The 20,312-nt window shown below is 53.4% G+C and overlaps 9 protein-coding genes across 9 annotated transcripts; 3 read left to right on the plus strand and 6 right to left on the minus strand.

The window, feature by feature from the left end:
- Positions 1-1,068: 1,068 nt before the first annotated feature.
- On the minus strand, positions 1,069-1,686 carry RHO25_008885 (uncharacterized protein; the record flags this gene model as incomplete). The annotated part of the gene is made up of 3 exons (XM_023604689.2): positions 1,069-1,266; positions 1,321-1,507; positions 1,568-1,686. 3 exons carry the CDS (start codon positions 1,684-1,686, stop codon positions 1,069-1,071), a joined length of 504 nt encoding a protein of 167 aa, XP_023460694.1.
- A 1,358-nt stretch (positions 1,687-3,044) lies between these two features.
- Positions 3,045-3,546, minus strand: RHO25_008886 (uncharacterized protein; the record flags this gene model as incomplete). Its single annotated transcript, XM_023604690.2, has 2 exons — positions 3,045-3,393; positions 3,440-3,546. 2 exons carry the CDS (start codon positions 3,544-3,546, stop codon positions 3,045-3,047), a joined length of 456 nt encoding a protein of 151 aa, XP_023460693.1.
- Positions 3,547-3,904: 358 nt separating this feature from the next.
- Positions 3,905-4,647, plus strand: SNF7 (ESCRT-III subunit protein snf7; the record flags this gene model as incomplete). The annotated part of the gene is made up of 2 exons (XM_023604691.2): positions 3,905-4,091; positions 4,157-4,647. The coding sequence occupies 2 exons, from the start codon at positions 3,905-3,907 to the stop codon at positions 4,645-4,647; spliced, it is 678 nt and encodes a 225-aa protein (XP_023460692.1).
- Positions 4,648-5,271: 624 nt separating this feature from the next.
- RHO25_008888 (uncharacterized protein) lies at positions 5,272-6,801 on the minus strand (the record flags this gene model as incomplete). The annotated part of the gene is made up of 2 exons (XM_023604692.2): positions 5,272-6,722; positions 6,777-6,801. 2 exons carry the CDS (start codon positions 6,799-6,801, stop codon positions 5,272-5,274), a joined length of 1,476 nt encoding a protein of 491 aa, XP_023460691.1.
- Positions 6,802-9,312: 2,511 nt separating this feature from the next.
- RHO25_008889 (uncharacterized protein) lies at positions 9,313-10,100 on the minus strand (the record flags this gene model as incomplete). The annotated part of the gene is made up of 2 exons (XM_023604693.2): positions 9,313-9,402; positions 9,528-10,100. 2 exons carry the CDS (start codon positions 10,098-10,100, stop codon positions 9,313-9,315), a joined length of 663 nt encoding a protein of 220 aa, XP_023460698.1.
- A 3,004-nt stretch (positions 10,101-13,104) lies between these two features.
- RHO25_008890 (uncharacterized protein) lies at positions 13,105-13,842 on the plus strand (the record flags this gene model as incomplete). Its single annotated transcript, XM_023604694.2, has 1 exon — positions 13,105-13,842. One exon carries the CDS (start codon positions 13,105-13,107, stop codon positions 13,840-13,842), a length of 738 nt encoding a protein of 245 aa, XP_023460697.1.
- Positions 13,843-14,586: 744 nt separating this feature from the next.
- On the minus strand, positions 14,587-15,948 carry RHO25_008891 (uncharacterized protein; the record flags this gene model as incomplete). Its single annotated transcript, XM_023604695.1, has 1 exon — positions 14,587-15,948. The coding sequence occupies one exon, from the start codon at positions 15,946-15,948 to the stop codon at positions 14,587-14,589; it is 1,362 nt and encodes a 453-aa protein (XP_023460696.1).
- Positions 15,949-16,792: 844 nt separating this feature from the next.
- Positions 16,793-17,413, minus strand: RHO25_008892 (uncharacterized protein; the record flags this gene model as incomplete). Its single annotated transcript, XM_023604696.1, has 1 exon — positions 16,793-17,413. One exon carries the CDS (start codon positions 17,411-17,413, stop codon positions 16,793-16,795), a length of 621 nt encoding a protein of 206 aa, XP_023460695.1.
- A 380-nt stretch (positions 17,414-17,793) lies between these two features.
- Positions 17,794-20,142, plus strand: RHO25_008893 (uncharacterized protein; the record flags this gene model as incomplete). The annotated part of the gene is made up of 1 exon (XM_023604697.2): positions 17,794-20,142. The coding sequence occupies one exon, from the start codon at positions 17,794-17,796 to the stop codon at positions 20,140-20,142; it is 2,349 nt and encodes a 782-aa protein (XP_023460690.1).
- Positions 20,143-20,312: the final 170 nt, after the last annotated feature.

Consider the following 20,312-nt stretch of genomic DNA (forward strand, 5'->3'; position numbering starts at 1 on the left):
ACACGTGCTGAAAGATGACAAGGACAGTCTTGACGTAGCTGCAGACAAGCTTTTGGACTACTGTGCCTGTGAGATGTGACCTATTGAATCTGGTGCACGGTGCGTTGGAGAAGACTACTGTTTGGGCCAGCGTGAGAAAGCAAAAAAGCATGGCGACGTCAGAGCAGCCCAGGCACAGTTTCGGTCGGCCGCGGCATCCTGCAAGAGCCGTAGCCGGCAGCAACCATTGTGACCGGCGCCGCGAGCGATTGACTGGACTGAAGCTGACAAGGTAGTCTAGATCTCGTACCGTAAGCACGAAGACTCCGCCGTCTGTTTTGTCAAGCTCCGCAGGGAGCAACGCACGAAGAATGACACGCTTGTGTTCTGCAACGCGTGAAGTCGTGTTGAGCTTTCTCGAAGCCACAGACGCGCCTGGCAATGGCCCGTGCCTGATCGACCCACTCGTCGATCCTGTGGCGTCGCGGACGTGTGATGATGTAGCTCTTGTGAGACCACGAGACCCATTTGGAAGTCTGTACAGGAGCGGCATGCGCAGGGTGAAAGTCGTAGTGCAGAGGACTCTGATCGACAACGTTGGATTGAGCCAGGCCAACTTGTCCGTCAGCAATGTCGCGCAACCACGTAAAGAATGCCGTAAGATGGTGATCGGCGACAGGATGAAAGCGATTCCCGAGGGACGCCGGCCAGCTTACAGGCAAAGGGGATGAGAACTTGTGAGATAGCAGTATGTTTGAATTGCTTTCGCTTTGTACGATTGTTGGTGAAAAACATTAGCTGAGGTGGTATCATCAAAAAACTTCAACGCCCAGTGCCGATTGCATGCCACCAGTGCCGTCTCGCTCAAGCTGCAGCTGAAGTATAAAATACGAGAGTCGTTCCATTTTACAATAAACGTGATACACAGATTCGTCGTGCCGTTGCTGCCGGTGCCATCCAAGGCATGTCTTTTTTTCGCGTATTCAAAGCGGCGTTGGTCCTCTCCCTGCTTGAGCGGAGGACGTTAGCCAGCCTCGTCACATAAACATTCGTCATCGTTGTGAAGGTGATGCGAAGGGCGAGGTCAATTTAGACCTGGGACATTGCTGGGCCACGGCGGATACCCTTTGGTGCACTGCCTCCGCTGATGCCACTGCTGCTGAGGAAAGTGGTGGCGACAAACGCAGCGAAGCCAAACCACAAGAAGGCGCAAGAAGCTTGCGCTTCACGGCAGGCTGCGGCTGGGTTGCTGGCGCCTCGAGAGACGCTGTTGGTGCGGACGTAGCCCTGATTGGGGGTTAGCACTTGAGCTCATGTCGCGTAATCATTGGAGCAGCTTACATCGTTGTTGCAGCTGTGCACACCAAGGCGGGCGGCAAGCGCGACGGCGGCGCAGAACCAGAAGATGGTAAGGAGGAGGTCGAGGACGAATGGCAACATGCCGTGGACTGCGAATCGCTCGTTGAAGGTCGCCGGTATCAGGAAGAACAGGCAAAGCATGGCGAAGGCGGCGCAAAACATGGTGTAGCTGGGTCACGGTTAGTCGATGTCTCGGATGCAGCAGTCTGCGTTGAACTGTTGCGCGTACTTGTTGATGGCCGGGTCGGCGCCCATTGCGATCGCGTTACCGATGATGGCCATGATGAGCAAGCTCATGAAGAACTGGAAGCCACGAAGGCCGAGGCCGAGAAGCTGTGCCATGCCCATGTCGACGGTGTCGTGGGAGGTGTTGTCGTGAGTGTTGATGCGGTGTTGGAGGTGCGAGAGGACGAGGATGACGGGTCAGGAGGCAGGTGCGACGGCGACAGCGGCTTTATTGTTTGGCGTGGCAGACGGGATGGGCGAGGGAGAACGGGTGGGCAGAGAACCGGTATAAGAGGTGTGCAGCAATAAACGTGTAAGCCGACCTTTCCGTGGTACGTCACTGCCAAACTTTGTCTGGGTCGATGTCGTCGCGCATGGAATGAATCACTGCAAACGTGCGAGCAATGATGATGCAGACACCTCACTTTTGGCTGTGTGTCTCCTCGGCCATCACATCGATGGTCTAAACGATACTGCTGCTGCTTGGGAGGTGCTGCTTGGCGGGTGCGCTCTTCGCGCCCTCCGCGCAAGGCGTTGTCGTGATGACGATCTGTTCCCTGCAATCCCAGTCTCCAGATCGCGCCTGTTGCTCTGGTCAATGCGTTGTGGTGCCACAATCACAACCCGCAAAGCCACATTCCACACTCTCGAATCTCGTACTGCACGCGCTGTTCCACGTCCGTCTCGACGCTTCAGGCATAATTCGTGCTGCTGCTGCTGTGCTAGTCTGCGATCAGCCTCTGTCGTGAATGCATAGCTTGAGCCACGATGCTCCTTCGAGCCGACTGCCGAAACTGTGGCTCAATGATCTTCGTCCCGCATGAGTTCGTGCAGCAAATCCGTCATCAAGACACACTGCCAGAGCGCGTCTGTTAGGTCGCTGTCCTTCCACAAGCCTTTGTTCAGAGTGGTAGAAAATCCAACCTTTGAGGCAGACACGCCATGGACTGTCCTATCTTCTCACTCGTGTTTCACAGCTATCGTGCATTCGTCAGACCACATCATTGAGAGCACTAAAGCAATGAACTGACACGCTCGTACTTTGATACAATGATTACCAACGAGCTTCTTCGATACATGCACGTAGCATCTTGATAGCTTATGTAGAACAAGCCATATTCCTTCTTTCCTCTTTGGTTGTACACTTTGCGATAGCAAGTCCATGAATTACTCGTACTACGGCATACGTGCCACTTCCACCATCCCGGGGAACACATCCATCTCCGCCTCGACCTCTTTACCGCAAGAACAGCAGAAGCTGACAGATCGCCCCCTGGGGAAGACATCGAAGCCGGACATAGGTCCAGCTATGTCGTCGGAGCAGAGAAGGAAGTTAGCGAGGATATCCTGTTGGTAGCCTGGGAGCAGCTGAATGTATCCATTCTCGCGACTAGTCCCTCAACACATGGCGTCGGAAGCAGCAAAAGCATGCCGTTCAGCATGAGCGAAGGAGTGGCATACAGCCCCGTCGGGCAGCATTGTTATGGTCTCGCGGGCAGAGTCTCCTGAAAGCTGCGCACTGCAGACAGATAGTCGTCCAGTTTGATTGCTCCTGCAGACCAGATCATGAGGACATCGACAAGGGGAGTCACGCGTCGTGTCCTTCGTCTGGATGGCTGAGAATTCGAGTTCCGCATCGAATTCTCAAATTTGACTGGTTTCTGAACGTATCCGACAACATTCAGCCAGGATCCAACCTGCAGCAAATCATGGTTGACATTTTCAAGAACATTGTCGATAGTCGCTAGGAGTGTTGGGGTCTTCGACCTGGTTCCAGGGTAGTCGATCTTCAAGACGAGCGTTGCACTTTCAACGTGGTATGCATGGACACTGCATACAATCAGCGCGAGAAGCACTGCAGTCGCGTGGCACTGACCAGCCCAGCACGCGAATTTTGGTGCCTGGTGATTGGAGCTGTGCTTGATCGAGCAGTATCAATCGTGCTGGTTCGGGTCTACGATTCGCTGGGTCGTGTTCAGACATCTCGTGGAGCGATTCATCTCCACGCACTTGGAGGAATTGTGAGGGCGAGAGTGTGTTATTGGGAAGCACATGGAAAGAAGAAGCGTCTGGAACAAGGTTCGCGGCGGGCTTATCTGCACGTGAGGGGTGCGCGGGCCACTCAACATGACCGCATCGCTCAGGCCGACGTTTGTTCCACCCGCCGCAAAGACGACGGGAGGCAGCCACGAGATAGACACGGCCACGCTCCGCTAACTTGCTGCCTCGACACCTCACTTGACCACCTCACCGGCGCAACATCTTCTTCGCTCGACCTGAGTCTCACTCCTCACACCTCTCCACGAAGCACGATAATCAGCAACGACCATTTTGCGGGACCATGGCTTCGTGGGGCTGGGGCAACCTCTTCGGAGGAGGTGCTGCAGCAAAGAAAGATGCCCCGAAGAATGCCATCCTGCGGCTACGAAGCACACTCGAGATGCTGTCCAAGCGGGAGAAGCACCTGCAAAACCAGATGGATGAGCAAGATGCGATAGCGCGAAAGAACGTGACCAGCAACAAAGCTAGTATGTGGACATAGCCCTCACCACGCATCGCGCCAGGGGAAAACCGACTGACCCGCCCCATCTAGTCGCCAAAGCAGCCCTCCGACGAAAAAAAGCCTTCGAACACCAACTCGAACAAACCAGCGCCCAAATGATGACCGTCGAGCGCGAAATCTCCTCCATCGAAACCGCCAACATCAACAAAGAAACCCTCGACGCCATGAAGGGCGCCCAACAAGCCATGAAAAAAATCCACGGCGACCTCTCCATCGAAAAAGTCGATCAGACCATGGAAGACCTCCGAGAACAACACGCAATCGGCGAAGAAATCGCCGATGCCCTCACGCAAGGAAATTCGATGCAAGGCGTGGATGAGGATGAACTCGAAGACGAGCTGGCAGAATTGCAGCAGGAAGAACTGGATAATAAGATGTTGCATACAGGGAATGTGCCGGTTAGCGATCAGATATCGAGGTTGCCGAATCAGCCTACAGGGGAGATTAAAGGGAAACAGCAAGCTGTTGAGGATGATGAGGAAGAAGAGCTGCGGAAGCTGCAGGCGGAGATGGCCATGTAAAGTGCGAGGAGAAGAAATGGGAATATGCATGCATGATCGTGGGTACAGTTGGTGGGCAGCGCTGGTCCTTGGGGGAGTTTCTGATTCGTGCCCTGCTTTCTTGGTTCACTCTCCAGATATCCAGAGACTTTTACAGCCTTTCTCAAACGATGTCATGAGATGGAGCTCTGAATCATTTCATCCCATTTCATGTTGGTATTTGGCTCGAGACCAGCCCGGAGGAGGCTCTCGTGTACCCAGGTCTCACCATGGGTCTGCACACGGCACAGCGTCCAGAAGCGAAAAACATGAACGACGGAGAGGAAGATCACAAAGAAGAGGCAAATCGAACCTCACATGGGTGGTATCATTCAGTCTTGGCTCTGACTATATCCCTAAACTCCATCCAAGAACCATCCATTCAATACCTCACAGCATTTTGATGCGCGGGTCTCTGAGAGAAACATAAAAAAACCGAGTATCCTTCCTTCTACACATACCAGAGCGAGGAAAAAAGAAATGCAGTAGTTCATAGCTCGTAACCGCTTTCCGAGCCAGCTCGTACCAATCTTCTGTAATGGGGTATTGCGCTCCTTTTTCCAAAAACTTCATCCTCATCTCTGCTGTCCAATATGCTCAAGCAACCTACTTTGTTGCATGCACATCGCTAAAGGGGCTCTGGTCTCGTTTCCCGCCGATACCATCGTGTTCAGGTTCTTGTGAAGCTCGTTTTGCGGCTTCTTCAATCACGGCACTCAGACCACCCGGCGTTCTGTTGTCGTTGCGCTTGGGTCGCGGGCCGGAACCGACAGATGCTGACATAGCCGCGTATGGGTTGGGCCGCGAGCCTTGCGATGATGAAGACGCCGATGTTTGCAGCTCGGTAGCGTCAAAGAATGGGCTCTCGAGTGGCTGTATGAGCGGCGCAGGGCTGGCAGCCGCTGCAGTCGTCTCTCTAATGAGGCTCTTTCGCGCTCGTGCATGCTCGTCCTCCTCATCGGACTCATTTGCAGTCTCAACTAGAGGAGAAGGTTTCAGTGGCTTCGTGTTTGAACTTCCCGTGGAGGATGATGCGTCGCTGGCCTGCCGCGACACACCAGGTGTTCGAACCTTTCCTTTACCACCTATGGTCACCGGTGTAGCCTTGATAAACGTGCCGCCAGTGTGATGCGAGGAGCTCGGACTTCCATTCGATGACTTCTCCCCAAGCATGACAGTCTTGACCCCGCTCCCTGACGAGCTTGGAGGCGCCAGTGTTGGCGCACTTTCCATAGATGGTGTAGATGTGGCAGATGTGCCTGACTTAACAGACACCATTCTCGGCAGGGCTCGGATGACTTGTGTTGCTGGCATGGGCTCTGTGGTGGCATCGTCACGGTAGACGTCGGACATCATGGAAGACCGAGCCAAGGAGGGAGTGATAGAGTGCGTTGTGTATTGAGTGTCCCTCTTCCCTGACCGCAAGGATGAGCTGTCCGAGTACATGGTGTCCCGTAGGTCTGAGGGTCGGAAGAAGAGAGCGTCGCCTTCATTGCTAAGGGGGCTCTTCGGTGTCGTGGTCCGGGATGTTTGATTGGCATACGCAGCTGGAATCGGAGGCACAGGAGCAGCATTCAGCAGACTGTTGTGGCCTGATCCGTTTCGGTTTGTGACACCAGGAATATATGCAATGTGGATGATGTTGCTGGCCCGACTGAGGAAGCTGGCCGCCACTGAACCTCTTGTCCTTGTGGATGCATTGTCTGACTTCATGGCATTGAACTGCGACACGCCCTTTTGCGACGCGATCTCGTCGTCCTCGTCCCATTCCTCTTGTTCTTGCCGTCGCTTCTTAATCCAGTATCGCCAGAACAGGAAGACGATGAGGGAGATGAACACCACGCCTCCGATAACACCACCAGCAATCGCCCCGACGTTCGGTTTCTCGGCTTTGGGCGTAGGATTGGGATTGGCAATGCACACCATGTGGGCGCAGCTGTCACAGCTCTGCGGTACCAGAGAGCAGATGTCTCCCTCTGGACATGCTGGGCATGTTGGTGTCTGCGGCTCGCATTCTACGCATCGCTTGAAGATGTTGCGCATCGTCCTTTCGACCTCTGCCCTGGCATTAGCTCTGGGAGGCATGTCCGCAGCCTGACGGCGTGACCCACCATTGGCAGCGCTTCCGTGCGCCATGGTCGCAATCCCACCGTCGCGATAACCAGCGCGACTTTCGACCTCGTGTCCTCAAAGTGTCGGTTCCCTCGACGCTCGTGGTATCCCTCGTCCTGCGGTCCCTGAATGCGCGTCGCACAGCCTAAAGACGGCGTCTTACGCCGCGCGGGTCAATGCGGCTGCGGATAATCTCCTGCTTGGTCCAGTCTCAGCCTCTCGATTGGGCTCTCTCGCGCTGCAGTCCCAACAATAATCAAGATGACGGAATCAGACTGAAAATAAAAGAGCGACTGTCGAAGATTCGGAGCAGAGCGGTGCAGCAGTAGTGGTGAGGGTGTTGTTGCGGCAGTGGTGGTGATGGCGGGCGTGGTGCTGATCTGCTGTCTCGGGATGGGCTGCCGTTGAGCGCCGCGTGTTCGAGACTCGTCAGTCTCCACTCTTCCACGTGCAAGAACTCCACTTTCTTTATGCTGCCTTTATGGAACCCAAATTGCATGACAGACCCTATCGCACCACGCTATCGGCAGAACAAAGCAGTCGATCTCGCTGTCATTCTCAAGCACAATCCTAAGCAAATATCGATGAAGCGTTTCCACTGCCGAGATGTGCCTGATCCCAGAAGAAAGCGCACAACTAGCCAGGAGCACATCTCTGCGTTAAGACCAGTGAGCCGGGGCGACAAGGCCGTATGCTCACAAGTCTGCGTGCACTGCATCGATATGCAGTACCTCATAGGAACCTCCATCAAAGCTGATCAAAGTGGTGCCATTAACTGACTCGATCCTGCCCTATAGATCCACTAATCTACAAGGAAAGGAGAATTTTATGAAAATGGGTAATTGTCTCGTCGTCACATTCATATCAATGCATCAATCAGTATGCAAATGAGGCAAAGCGATACAGCAAAGTGCACAGATGGAAAGAAATGAAAGAAGAAGAATTAGAGCTTGAAGTTATCGCAAAATGCACATTGCATCATCCATACATACCTGCTGACCCTTTACCATTACCTCTTACAACCAGATCAGGAACCCAATCCATCCGGCCATCGATGGCAAAGACCATACTGCATATTCGAGCCTGTAGTCAGCAGTAAAACATTTCCCCATGATCGGACTTACCTTCCAAACCCTTCGCTCGAAAGCATTCAAAGAACAGCACAGCAAATCACATCAAAGTCAATGCTCCAGGCAAGACTTCAACAAATCACCGCCACTCTTCTTGTTCTGCTTCGGCTGCACAGCATACATCGAACTCACCTGTTGTGGTGTCGCCCGAGGAGTATCAGGCTGATACATCCGCCAGTGAATATTGCGGAACTTACCTTCCTTGAAGGCCCAGCCACCATATTCACCATCAGAAGATGTCGATGAAGTCCTAGAACCAGCACTCGCCACACTAGATCTTCTCGAAGTAGAAGGCGAAGTATGAGGATCATACTCCGTCTCAACACTCGAGGTCACGCGAACAGAAGGCGCACCCGGTCCACGAGAAGCAACAATCCCATAAGAAATATCTTGCAATTCAGGTTCGGGACCTGTACGAAAGAATAACTTACGAGCTTTGGTTCGTTGACAGGTTATACATTCTGTGAAAGAAGAGTTGAGACCCGTGTCTTTTGTGTTGTGGCATCCGCGGGAGTAGGTGACGGGGTCAGATTCGGCGGTGGGACAATAGGTGAAGTGGCGGCGGGAGTAGTGTTTGCAGGTGTTGTAGTAGGTGGTGGTGAATTGGCACATTTTGGATGTTTCGGAAGGGGGCTGTGCTGGTTCGGAAGGCAGGTGGAGGAGGGAATTGAAACAGCGAGCACAATCAGCGTTCTCGTCTCTCTACTACCTCGACGACTCTTTACTGGATCTTCTGCTGAAGCTGTGGATGGCGACTTGGTCAACAAGTCTGTACAGCATAAATTCGAAAGAGCTGCGAGGTCACTGTAGAGTCGAGAAGCTGAGTGCTGGCTGCGAAGTCCGATGGAGAGAATAGTGAGAGGGAGCGACAAGCTAGATTATATGTTCATGACCCGCCATTCTGTCGTTGCAATGAAAGAATCGAAATACCGCAGTGTCGATTTTTACAGTCTTTGTTATGTGTCCTTTGTTGGCCTGTCATCGAAAGGATCCGCCGTTGTGCGCTTTGTCTTGCTGCTCAATAATGCATTGTATTCTCTGCCAAGGGAATAGGTTGGGGAGGCGAAGCACACGTGCACTACAACTTCTGTCAGTAACGATAGTACGTATGGAGCGACTTCTCGTCACCTCAGTCAAACTACTAGTCCATGGACTTCGAGATCAGAACTCGGCACGCGTATAGCAGGAAACCAACAACTAAAGAAGAACCACTCTGCCGCCAAGTTATGATTTGATGCAAGTATTGATGCGCAACTAATCGACTTCCACATTAACGATATTCGACGACCACTCCAACACCACGCAAGCGAACCTGCCACCCTCTAGCAACCACATGTACCTTGACCAAGAATAGATGACGTGTCTCCTCAACCTATACAACCATACCGCTCCAGGGCCGAGCAAGCTAGTAGTAAGGACCGTAAGGACCGAAGGCTGGAGGAAGAGGATAGGTGCATGAACACCTCTGGTAACTGTTTGCTGTGAGGCAAGTGTTCTATAGGAGAGTCAGCACGCACTTCGTCAAGAGTCTCACAAGTTGCAGCGGCGTTTTGCAGCCGCCACCAGAGTGCCGGTGGAAAATATGCTTCGAGGGGTGTGTCTCAAAAGTGGTTCACTTACAAAGCCGTAGAAGTCCGTTTGGACGGTGAAGCTGACGCAGTCGAAATTGTTGTTGCACTGGAGGAATGATGGGCAGAAGTTGTACACTGGGTCGATGACGGGGAAATCGGGGTAGTGAGGCCCGAATCGATTTGGTGGATAAGGGCCATAGGGGTTGAGGCCATTATAGCCGGGATAATTGTAAACGGTGATGTCCTTGGGCATAAAACCGCTCAAGTCACCGAAGAAGCCACCACCGCTAGAAGACTTGCTATCAGCCGGAGCGGCCTTCGGCGGATCGGCAGCAGGGGCGTTGGAGTTTTGTTGAACTTGAGCAGCTTGACCGGCTTGCTGAGCCTGAGCACCCTGGTTGGCTTGCTGCATTTGAGCACCTTGGTTGACTTGCTGCAATTGAGCGACCTGCTTGGCTTGTTGAGCTTGCTGAGCCTGCTGCATCTGCTGCATCTGCGCAGCCTGCTCTGCCTGCTCTTCTCGGGCCTCGAGAGCGCGAGCGTTGATCACAGGCTCGGGGCCTGCGATGACGCCGCTGACGGCCGTAGACGCCAGGAGGGCGGCGAGGTATTTGAATTGCATCTTGAAGAAGGCTCGAGTCGTAGAATGGTCTGTCGGGACGATGAAAATCTGCTTGGTGCCGGCGAGGGCAAGAACTTGAAAAAACGAGTGACTTCGGTCGGTATGCTCCGCTTGACTGAGGTCGAGACGATGGGGAAGAAGGGACGCCTAGTCGCCATTATATCTTATACCGGAGTCGAAATCTGCTGAACTCTGTTGCTCGACAGGAGTGTTCATGGTGAACTGGGAAGGGAAATTGCCATTCTGTTGGAAGCATTGTCCGCTTCCGGCTGCTGGGTGCGCGACTTGATCTTGACCATGTGCTCGTGGCCCCGGTCGAGCTTCAATATCTCCCAAATTGGAGGTGAGATATCGACTGAGAGAATGAAGCGATTCATTGACCGACCTTCTTCACAGTGGAATTATCTGTTCAACATCAGTCCTTACGACTCCAGCGAATCTCGACAGCGTGGTACTGTCAAGTATGCGACAACATTTTTACGATGGCATACTCGCACACACGACGATGTGCGAAGTAGATGGCAATGCGTGACCAACAAGTAGGTTCTGCGTGGTATTGCTTGCTGATGGCCATGGGGACAGCAGCGCATACCAGGGGATCGTGGCGGCCGAGTGTACATGCATACCGTATCGCACGACTTGCCTCATGAGTTAAGCAACCAGATCCTGGCTAACGGGACTGGCCTTAATCTCTTGCAGCAAGACCATCCTTCGTGTCAAAGAGCACATCAGCAAGGTGCATTGAATCACCACTCACTGCGCAACCATGCGACCTGTGCATAAGGCATCTGCAGTGGCCAGCAGCGAGACAGATGTGTGTTGTATCATCCTACAGCACATTCGAAGACAGCAACGCTGCTGAGTTCCAGCCGTTGAGTGAATGTCATTTCGCCACGTTCATGGTCTCTGGTTAAACCGGACGTTGGAATCGTCCGGATTCGGCACTGGCTTCAACTTCATCGGTTGTGCAATTTCATCTGCAGAAAGCATGGAAATCCAAGGAAAGTAAAGGAATGTGCCCAAAGCCATTGGAGTTCGGCGAGCGATGGCACCTCGTGAGCACGCCAGCCTGGCCGCGGAGCTCGTGAGCGCTACACATACCGAGAGTGGCACTGGCTCGTTGTTGTGGCCCCGGCAAAATTGTTCGGCAGAGATCAACTCTATCCCCATCACAGATGCTGCCTGTTCGTCGACAAAAGTAGCAGCGGCCACAATTTCCGCGCCCGATTGTGTACTTATCAGCATTGCTGCATCAAAGTTCATCGTCAGGATCGAGCCCGCACACGGGTACTTTCGTACGTCAAGGAAGCGTCGTGATCGAATAAATCTTAGCGTCAACCTGATGGTCAAACATATGGCTGGGCTAGCCACGTGAGTCGGCGCTTAGAGATGAACGCAGTGGCATCTGCCATCTGCACTTTGACCAGATTCGCAAGCTGCAATCTTGCGATGCGCTAGTGAGGCTAAGACTGCGTTCGTGTTTGCCAAAGAGTGGCTACGTAGGCCTTTTGGATCGATATTTCTGGGATATTTCTGGGCTTTCTGAGCTTGCGGTGCAAGATCTTGAGCCGCTCCAGGCCATCTGCTGACCTGGTTGCATTGGAATCGCGATGGTACTGCTATGGCGGAGGACCGCAACTTGAGCTCCACCATCCTCTTTGGCGCGCTAGATACACACAGCTTGGTGTTGGTCTGGAGGACATGGACAAGATTGCCCCCATGCACGTCGGCTCGGTGAGAAGTTGGTCTGCTCGCGGAGACCTTTTGCCGTCGGTCGTTTGCACCATTCGGACTGCCAGCCGATGTTGTTGGTACTGCAGGTCGGGTGCTCACGGTCGAGTGAGAACAGTGGCCTGGGTAGCTTGTGCCGGCCGCTCGACTACATCGAACCTTCGCTGGCGCGCTGCAGAGAGCTTTGTGCTCATCCTTCGTTCACGCCTTGATGCACGACAAGAATGTCCTCTCGCCGAGGTGCCGTGGCCATGGCAATGCTGCCGTCGAGAGAGATGTCGCGCGCGTAGAGGGTGTAGCTTTGGCAACTATTGTCAAGATCAAGAAGCAGGAAAGCAGAAGTTGGATATTCTATTAATAGATTCTCGGCTAGAATAACTAATTACCGCAAGCGCTCTTGCATGCTCTCTCCGCGCCTTCGTTGGCCGCGAGATGCACTTGTGCTTTGCATGCCAGACGTCGCCGATGCATGGCATGAGCCTCTGCCGTCCTCGGCCATGCTGATGTCGCTGACAACACGGCCGACCTCCCACGTACGTGAGCATTTGCAGTGCACGCCGAGCGCTGCAGACGCCCGACAAAGACAATGGCGGGAGCCGCTGTGGATGCCCTCGGCGGGCAGCTTGCTCTCTGCTAACTACTGCAAGCCATCTGGAGGCCCGCCCGGCCGCAGATTGTAGGCTCGTCGACTGACTCCACGCGGCAGCTGCACTGCGGCGGCAACAGACCTTGGACATTCCATTTCCATGACATCGCCGCCGCAGAGCAGAGGATCGAGAGAACCATTCCACGGCCATCAGACTCGACGGCTGTCCTCAGCCTGTCGTCTTACCAAGCTCACCGCGTCAACAACCAGACCTCGCCCAAGGCAGTAAAGTAGCAGATCTCTCCGAACCAACACGCGCATGCAGAGGCCATGTGCCACCCCGTTTAGCCCTCTCTGTGGCGTGTCCAAGCGGCAGATCATTGCGTCCTCGTTGCATTCTACGCGCATCCCGCACCCGTCTCTATTTTTCGCGCCGCCTTGGTTGGAGCAGAATCCTCTCAGCGGCTCTGCAAGGCCGAGAGGTCCTGTTGTAGCAATATGGAGATACACAATCTGAGGGCAGGTGCTCGGCGGTAAGTATATAGCTGTATGTCTCCTTCCATCTGAGCAGGGTATCCCAGCATCTACCTCAATCACCGACTCGAGCTCTCAGCCCTTCCAACAAGTCATTGTTGATAAGGTAGCCTAACTAGTCTCTCACCCTACTCTGGACGCACCTCCAACACAATGACACTCATCCGGGATCTCGTACTGGCTCTTGCCACACTCGCCACATCGTCGAATGCTCTCTGCCTACCACGCAGCGAGGACTCAAAGCCAGCACTGCCACTGAGCAAGATCTCGAATACCGGCTCAACACCTCTTCCCGTCCCCTCCAAAGACCCCAAAGCCATCATCCTAGGCCTCGGGTTCCAAAACTACACCTGCTCCTCCTCATCTTCCACTTGGGTCCAATCTACGATCCAAGCCGGCGCCATCGCCGACCTCTACGACATCACCTCAAAGACAACATCCAACACCGGCGACAGATACAGCAAATCCTCCCTCAAAGCTTTCGAAACCTGCCTCAAAGTAACAAAATGCACTCCCACCACCGCCAACGGCTTCTGCGATCGTTGCCACACAATCAGCAGCGCCGCCTTCGCCTCCAAACGTGTCGGAGAACACTACTTTGATCAAATCAACGGCCTGCAGATGCCAAATTTCGCTCTTGACACGCTGAAATGCTTCTTCTCGGGCAAGAAAGGCGGAGGCGTCAAAGCCCCTGCGAACGCTTACAAAGGGGCCAACGGTCTCGGTGCTGTCGACTGGCTCTACCTCGTCGACAACAACTCCGGACGAACTAAGGGAATGACCAGCGTGTATCGTGTTGAGACTGCCGGCGGCGTGGCACCTTCGAGCTGTTCGACACCTGGCAGCGCGATGCAAGTTCCTTACGCCACGGAGTATTGGTTCTACGACTAATTGACAACGATGCGCTGCGATTGTTCATTTGATTTCACTTCTTACTATACTTTGTACATAATTCTTGAGACACGGCCAGAAGAATACCCACAGATCATGGCGGGCAATTGATTTTCGGACAGATCACGACCAAGACAGACAGACAGCTAGACAGACAGACAGACAGTTCATGAGAACGAGATCACGGAACGGCAAAACGGCATATTTCGGCAGAAGGATGCATATACGACGAAGGGTAGCGAAAAGCAGGGCGTTTTCTCTGTTGGTGGCTGATGAAGATAGACGAATGAAATGCGACCAACATATATTCCAAAGCAATCCTGCAAATCCTCTTGCTTGATCATTTCTCGGTTCCGGTTTTAGGCTCGAGTGCATGTGCAGTAGTAGTGTATGGTGTTGTTCGCTACCGATGATGCGCTTGATGAAGGAACGATTCTGTGTGGCAGTTAGGAAGGAATGTGCAGGTGAGAGAGATGCCTGATGCAGTTGGTCTTATTCACATCATCAGCGTGAGAAGTTTTGATGACAAGCGAGGTACATGGAAGAACTTGTAGTTGCTACATGGTATAAATTCGTAAACATTATCCGATGCGAGTCAGAGTGTGCACGACTGCGGTGCGTGGTATCTCCCCGAGTGTGTACTCCGATTACCCTTTTCTGAGCTTTCATATGCTCCTCATGTCATAATCCAACGTGGCCGTCTGCACGCTGCTCTCTTGGACCCACGACCAGCGATTGCATCTTCTAGAACGGTAGGACTGGTGTCACTGGCGTCTCATCATCGTCCTCGATCAGCGAAGGCGTCATGGCCCCATGTAGCGATGGCACCGGCGGCGTATCATTCGCTGACCTGCGCGGCTTCGACTTGGCTCTCGGCTTCCGCACGGAACTCGCAGGTGTCAAGAGTGTTCGGATCGACTTGCTATCATCACTGTCGAACGGCGAATTTGAAGCTGACAGCAGCACCACCCATCTTCGATCGACAGCGGTCCTCGCCATTCCTATCGCCTTCCAGGACTCGTCGGTGATAGCAGCGAACACATGCTGATTGTGGCACGGACATGTCGCTGTCTTCACGATATGGATGCCGCCTTTGCAGGTACATTGTGTTTGTCTCTGAGCTCTGTTCTGGAAGGATGCCCAGCGCTCGCCCGTTGCAAGTCCCGGATACCCTGCGGGTCCGATGAGCTGAGCGGTTGCTGTTTCTTCATCCATGGTGACTGTGCTCCCTGCTGGAACGGACTCAAATTTGTCTAGATCATCTGCAGCTTCCTGTGCTTCACGGTCGAGGTATGGGGCCCGCTCCAGATTTTGGATGGCTCTAACTCCCATCCTGATCCTTGTGAGATTGATTGATTGGAGGAGTTCGTCCCTTTCACTCTGCAGTTCCAGTTCCTCAAAAGCGCTGATGGCCTCGGTTGGACTTCCGACACACCGAAAGTGCATTGATTCGTGCGGGTTTACATAGGTCTTCAAGCTGCTGAGACTTCTCATGTTACGCAGATGACGACTGGACTTGATCGAGTGGATGAAGGTCCTCTTGACGACCATTCCTTCATCCTCTGGAAGTGGAGGTAACGCTTTCTCCGTTTTGAGTGGCACATGCAATATCGACTGCGCACTTCTCGCAACACGCTCGTGAGTCGATCTCTTCTCTGCTGGACTATTGGCTGCTGTGGAACGCGATTTGCGAGCCGAGCGCGTTTTCTCGATGCGCTCCAGGAATTGCCCGTCGGTATCATAGTCAGACTGTTCGGATGTTCGTAATGTGACACAGACCCGACTCCGCGACGGATCTCTTGATCTAGCATGTCGACGAGTATTCTGCTCATGCTCGTTAAAGATGTTGTCTGCGCTGACCCATCGATCGCGCAGTTCTCCAAGGTCCACAGCGCTATCCTTGGCACGCTCGTGAATTGTAGGTGTACTCTTGGTGTAGTCGGCTCGACTGAATGGCGCTTCGTGAGACTCCCTAACAGGGCGAAGCGCGGCTCTATGTGTAAATGAGCCACGAATTTGAATGCCCGACAATGATGCATTCCATGTCTTGAATTTGTCCGTGAGACTTTCCACAGAGGGCGATCGACGTGGATGACGGCCTCGCATTGTCGTCAGCACCAAGAGAACTTCTTGTTGGTTCGCAGAGTGAACGGGTTTGATATAATAGAATTCGCGCAGGAGAGGTGACGGGATGATTGAGCGAGCGCGCAGCCTTTAGAACGACTGAACGACGCGTGTGAGTCGTGTAGAAGTCAACATCTTGTCAGAGACTGCAGGCATACCCTGCAACCAAAAGCCAGCGAACTCGCGAAAGTATCGCTTCAAGCAATGAAGACGTTTTCGGAAGTTCCATTGTAGCAATGCAGCTGATGGCTGTTAGCTGTCAGCCCGTTGTGGTGAGTTCAAGGTTCACAAACGGTATCAGATACCGCTGCGCGAACAGAGTTTGTGGCGTGCATACAAAGCTGGGCTTGTGAATGGCCAAAGCGACTCGTAAAAAGCCCGGTGCCACCATTGCTGATTCAAGAGTCAGGCGTTAGGAGCATTTGGATAAGCAAAGGATTTGCTATAGATTCGAGGGGAAAGTGTCGCCCGAACGGTCATGCCGGGCTGTTGCAAGTATCCCACCTTGCCGTGGCCGATCTATGGCCTGCACTCGACCATCTTTGGCGGTGCTCCGACGTTACGTTCGTATCGTGTCTGCTCCAGGACAGGATCATGATGCATTCCGGACGTTGAATCTGGCCGAGTACCGCGTCTGCATCATCGGCATGTTCAACGTCGCCATGGACGACACCGGAAGATGAGGACATCCCGTCCTTGGATATACTTCCCGCGCCACCCAAGGCGTACTAGGCACACACACCTCGTTGCATATGACCACCAGCGTTCATATGGCCTCAAAAAACTTGACGACATAGCGGAAGTTTTATGGTTGCTTGGCAGCTCTTCACGCCACGCCCTGTCGCTTCCTCTGCAGGATCTCGAGACGCAAGCGCTCAGCAGCGGCCTGCGTTTCAATCATCCTACCGACGCCAGTCTTCCATGCTTCCTCGAGGCCCTGCAATTCAGCTGCCGCGTTGCCTTGGGCCTTGCGCCGGCTTTCCTCAAGCTGCTCTTGTTCGATCTTGGCCATGTCGAGCTCTTTTTCCACAGCCTTGAGCTCATCCTCTAGCTGGCTGTTGCCGATCAACCAGGCATTTTTTCCGTAAGTCTCTAGCAGGCCAAGGTTGACTTCGCGACCGCGCAGATACTCGGCACTGGCATACGCTTTTTGTAGGGTATCATTCCACGCTGGCAGGTCTCCTTTGGCTGGGGGATCTAGCAGCTCATAGCGGCTCAGATCAAGTCCCTGGCTTTTCGGTTGTCCCGCAGCAATGCGCGCATGTTCTGCGTCGACCAGCTCTGAAAATTTGGACTCTCTCAGAGCTGGTATGGAAGGATGGGCGGAGTTCGCGTGCGCTGGGTCGATTTCGGCTTGGATTAAAGCATTGGCGTTGTGCAATGCCTCTTCCGACACTGGTGCGTCGACGTAGGGCAGCGCATCGGGCGCGTTCTGAATGAGAGGCATCCTCACAATTTCGGCAGCGTTTTGCTGTTGAGTCGCGAAAGCCGCAACTTCTCGTCTAGCTGAAGCTGTCGCGACTTTTGGCTTGGATGAACAAGTCTCGGGACTGTTGGCCAATGACGCCGAGTTGGATGACGAGGCAGGTCAACAGACCTCATTATTGCAACACCCTCACAAACACAAACCACACCAGCGCGCAAGTCACAGCCGTCAACGCGCATTGCACGAGCAGGTTCTCGTGGTGTTGCCCGCGTGACGCCGACGAGCATACAGTATCAAGATTATAACTACGCGCTGCTTTTGAGAAGCAACTTGGAACCACGATCTCATCACTGCCTAATATCGAAAGGCTATGAAGGATTGAGCAGAGACTGTGTGCTACCATGCCTCGCTCACCACTCCCAGTACTCATCCTTGCGCTGGTCGCATTCCTCCTCCTCGCCACGCTCAATGTTCTGCATCGACTCGGTCCGTCCGTTTTAGATTTGTGGACCACAGAGGGCTTCCCAATCAAGCCGAGTGCAGTTCACCACCAACAGGATGGAGACGAGTACTTGGTGGGTGTCGGCAAGGGGGACATCACTGGTCCCGTTGTCGAGATCAACTTCATGGGTTACGCAGACTCTGCACAAGTGGGCCGTGGCTTGCGACAAAGGCTGTACTCCCGTGCATTCATCATTGGAGATGTTAAGACACCCGAAGATCGATTCGCGTACCTCGTGTTAGACACACAGTCTGGCGATACTGCCATTCGACATGGCATTCTGGAAGGTCTCCAGGAGCTGGGTGGCGAATATGCCGCCTATGGACAGCACAACGTAGCAGTGACAGGGACGCATTCGCACAGCGGGCCTGGTGCGTGGCTGAACTACTTGCTGCCACAAATTACCAGCAAAGGCTTTGATAAGCCGTCTTATCAAGCCATCGTACAAGGCGCAATTGCGTCGATCAAGCAGGCACACGAGAGGCTGGCCCCTGGACGTTTGGAAATCGCTTCAGTCCGGGTAGACGATGCGAATACCAACCGAAGTCCCTGGGCATACTTGCAGAATCCGATCGAAGAAAGGAGCCGATACGAGGACGATGTCGACAAGCAAATGACTGCGCTGCGCTTCAGCCACAACACTGACACAGGTACGAAAGATGTTGGCCTCTTGACCTGGTTCGCAGTCCATGGCACTAGCATGCTAGGCAACAATACACTGGTCACTGGAGACAACAAAGGTGTTGCAGCTGTGCTTTTCGAGAAGTCCACACTCGATTCATCTTTCGTTGCTGGCTTCAGTCAGGCTAATGTTGGCGACACATCCCCAAATGTACTTGGCGCATATTGCGAATCTGGAGAGCAAGAAGGACAACAGTGTGACTTCAAGACCAGTCTTTGCGGCAACAAGACACAGCCTTGTCACGGCCGAGGCCCTTACTACGGACGGGATGACAGTGGTACAGCTTCTGCCTTCGAGATCGGCATTCGCCAATTTCAAGGCGCGAAAAACGTCTTCGATGATGCGACTGCTTGGCAGCCAGTGAATGGCCAGGTAGTGAAAAGCCTGCACCAGTTCGTCGACTTCAGCAACTACAGATTTCAGCTGCAAAATGGTACCGAAGTGAAGACCTGCCCGGCTGCAATGGGCTATTCTTTCGCCGCTGGTACCTCAGACGGACCAGGTGCTTTCGACTTCAAGCAAGGCCAGCCTGGTGACCCTCACGTGAATCCACTTTGGGCCGTCGTAGGAAACGCTTTGCACAAGCCCAATAAGACACAGAAAGCTTGTCATCGCGAGAAGCCCATCTTGCTCGACGTAGGAGAAACCGAAACTCCCTACCTCTGGACGCCCAACATTGTTGACATACAGCTACTGCGTGTCGGTCAATTCTTCATCATCGTCTCGCCTGGTGAAGCGACTACCATGGCGGGCCGCAGGTGGCGGGAAGCTGTGCAAGCTTCTGCCAATTCGGCCTTTTCAGAGTTCAGTGACACCGAACACGAGCCAATTGTGGTGCTAGGTGGCCCAGCTAACACGTACACGCACTATATCACAACACCAGAAGAGTACTCGGTTCAGCGTTACGAGGGTGCTTCGACCCTCTATGGGCCATGGACGCTACCAGCATATATCAACTTGACTCTGGACGCCCTCCCACACCTCGGAGCATCGACCGATGGTCTACCACAGCTTCCGCCTGGACCTGACCCACCGATCTTCGTCAACAAAAGCCTGTCTTTCATCACCCCTGTTGTCGTAGATCGAGCAGGCATCTTGAAGGATTTTGGACAAGTTTTACAAGATGTCGAACCTGTGTACAGCGCGGGCAATACCATCTCAACGAAATTCGTGGGCGCAAATCCGAGAAACAACTTTCGCCTCGGTCAGAGTTTCGCTGTCGTTGAGAAGGCGAATGAGAACACTGCGAGCTGGGAAGAGTTCCGGAATGACGAGGACTGGAGTCTTGTCTATGAGTGGAAGCGAACGAGCACAGCCTTGGGAACGAGCGAGGTCACAATCTCATGGGAGACGAAATGGGAGACTGGCCAGTGGCGAGACGATGGAACCAGCAAAACCGAGCAGGAGAAGAACTCGGAATATTTGCGCACAGAGCTGATGTCACGAGAGGATCCGCATCCAGATCTCCGAGGAAGATACAGACTACGATATTATGGCGATGCGAAGGCGCTGGGAGGAAAGATGACACCCTTTGACGGCACCAGCGGAGAATTCACGATTGTATGACGAGACAACGACAGTGTATATCTAACATACATTTACATGTAGCTTGCATGTATAGCAACTGCTTGGCCCGCGAAAGAATGATAATGGAAAGCGTAACGAACTTTGTTTGCAAAAACGGCTGCTTGCTTGCCGCCTCTCCAGCAAGCACTGCCGATCGTGGCACGGCCACA

The sequence above is a fragment of the Cercospora beticola genome, chromosome 5 (assembly GCF_033473495.1).
Source record: "Cercospora beticola chromosome 5, complete sequence".
Classification (NCBI taxonomy): Eukaryota; Fungi; Ascomycota; class Dothideomycetes; order Mycosphaerellales; family Mycosphaerellaceae; genus Cercospora; species Cercospora beticola.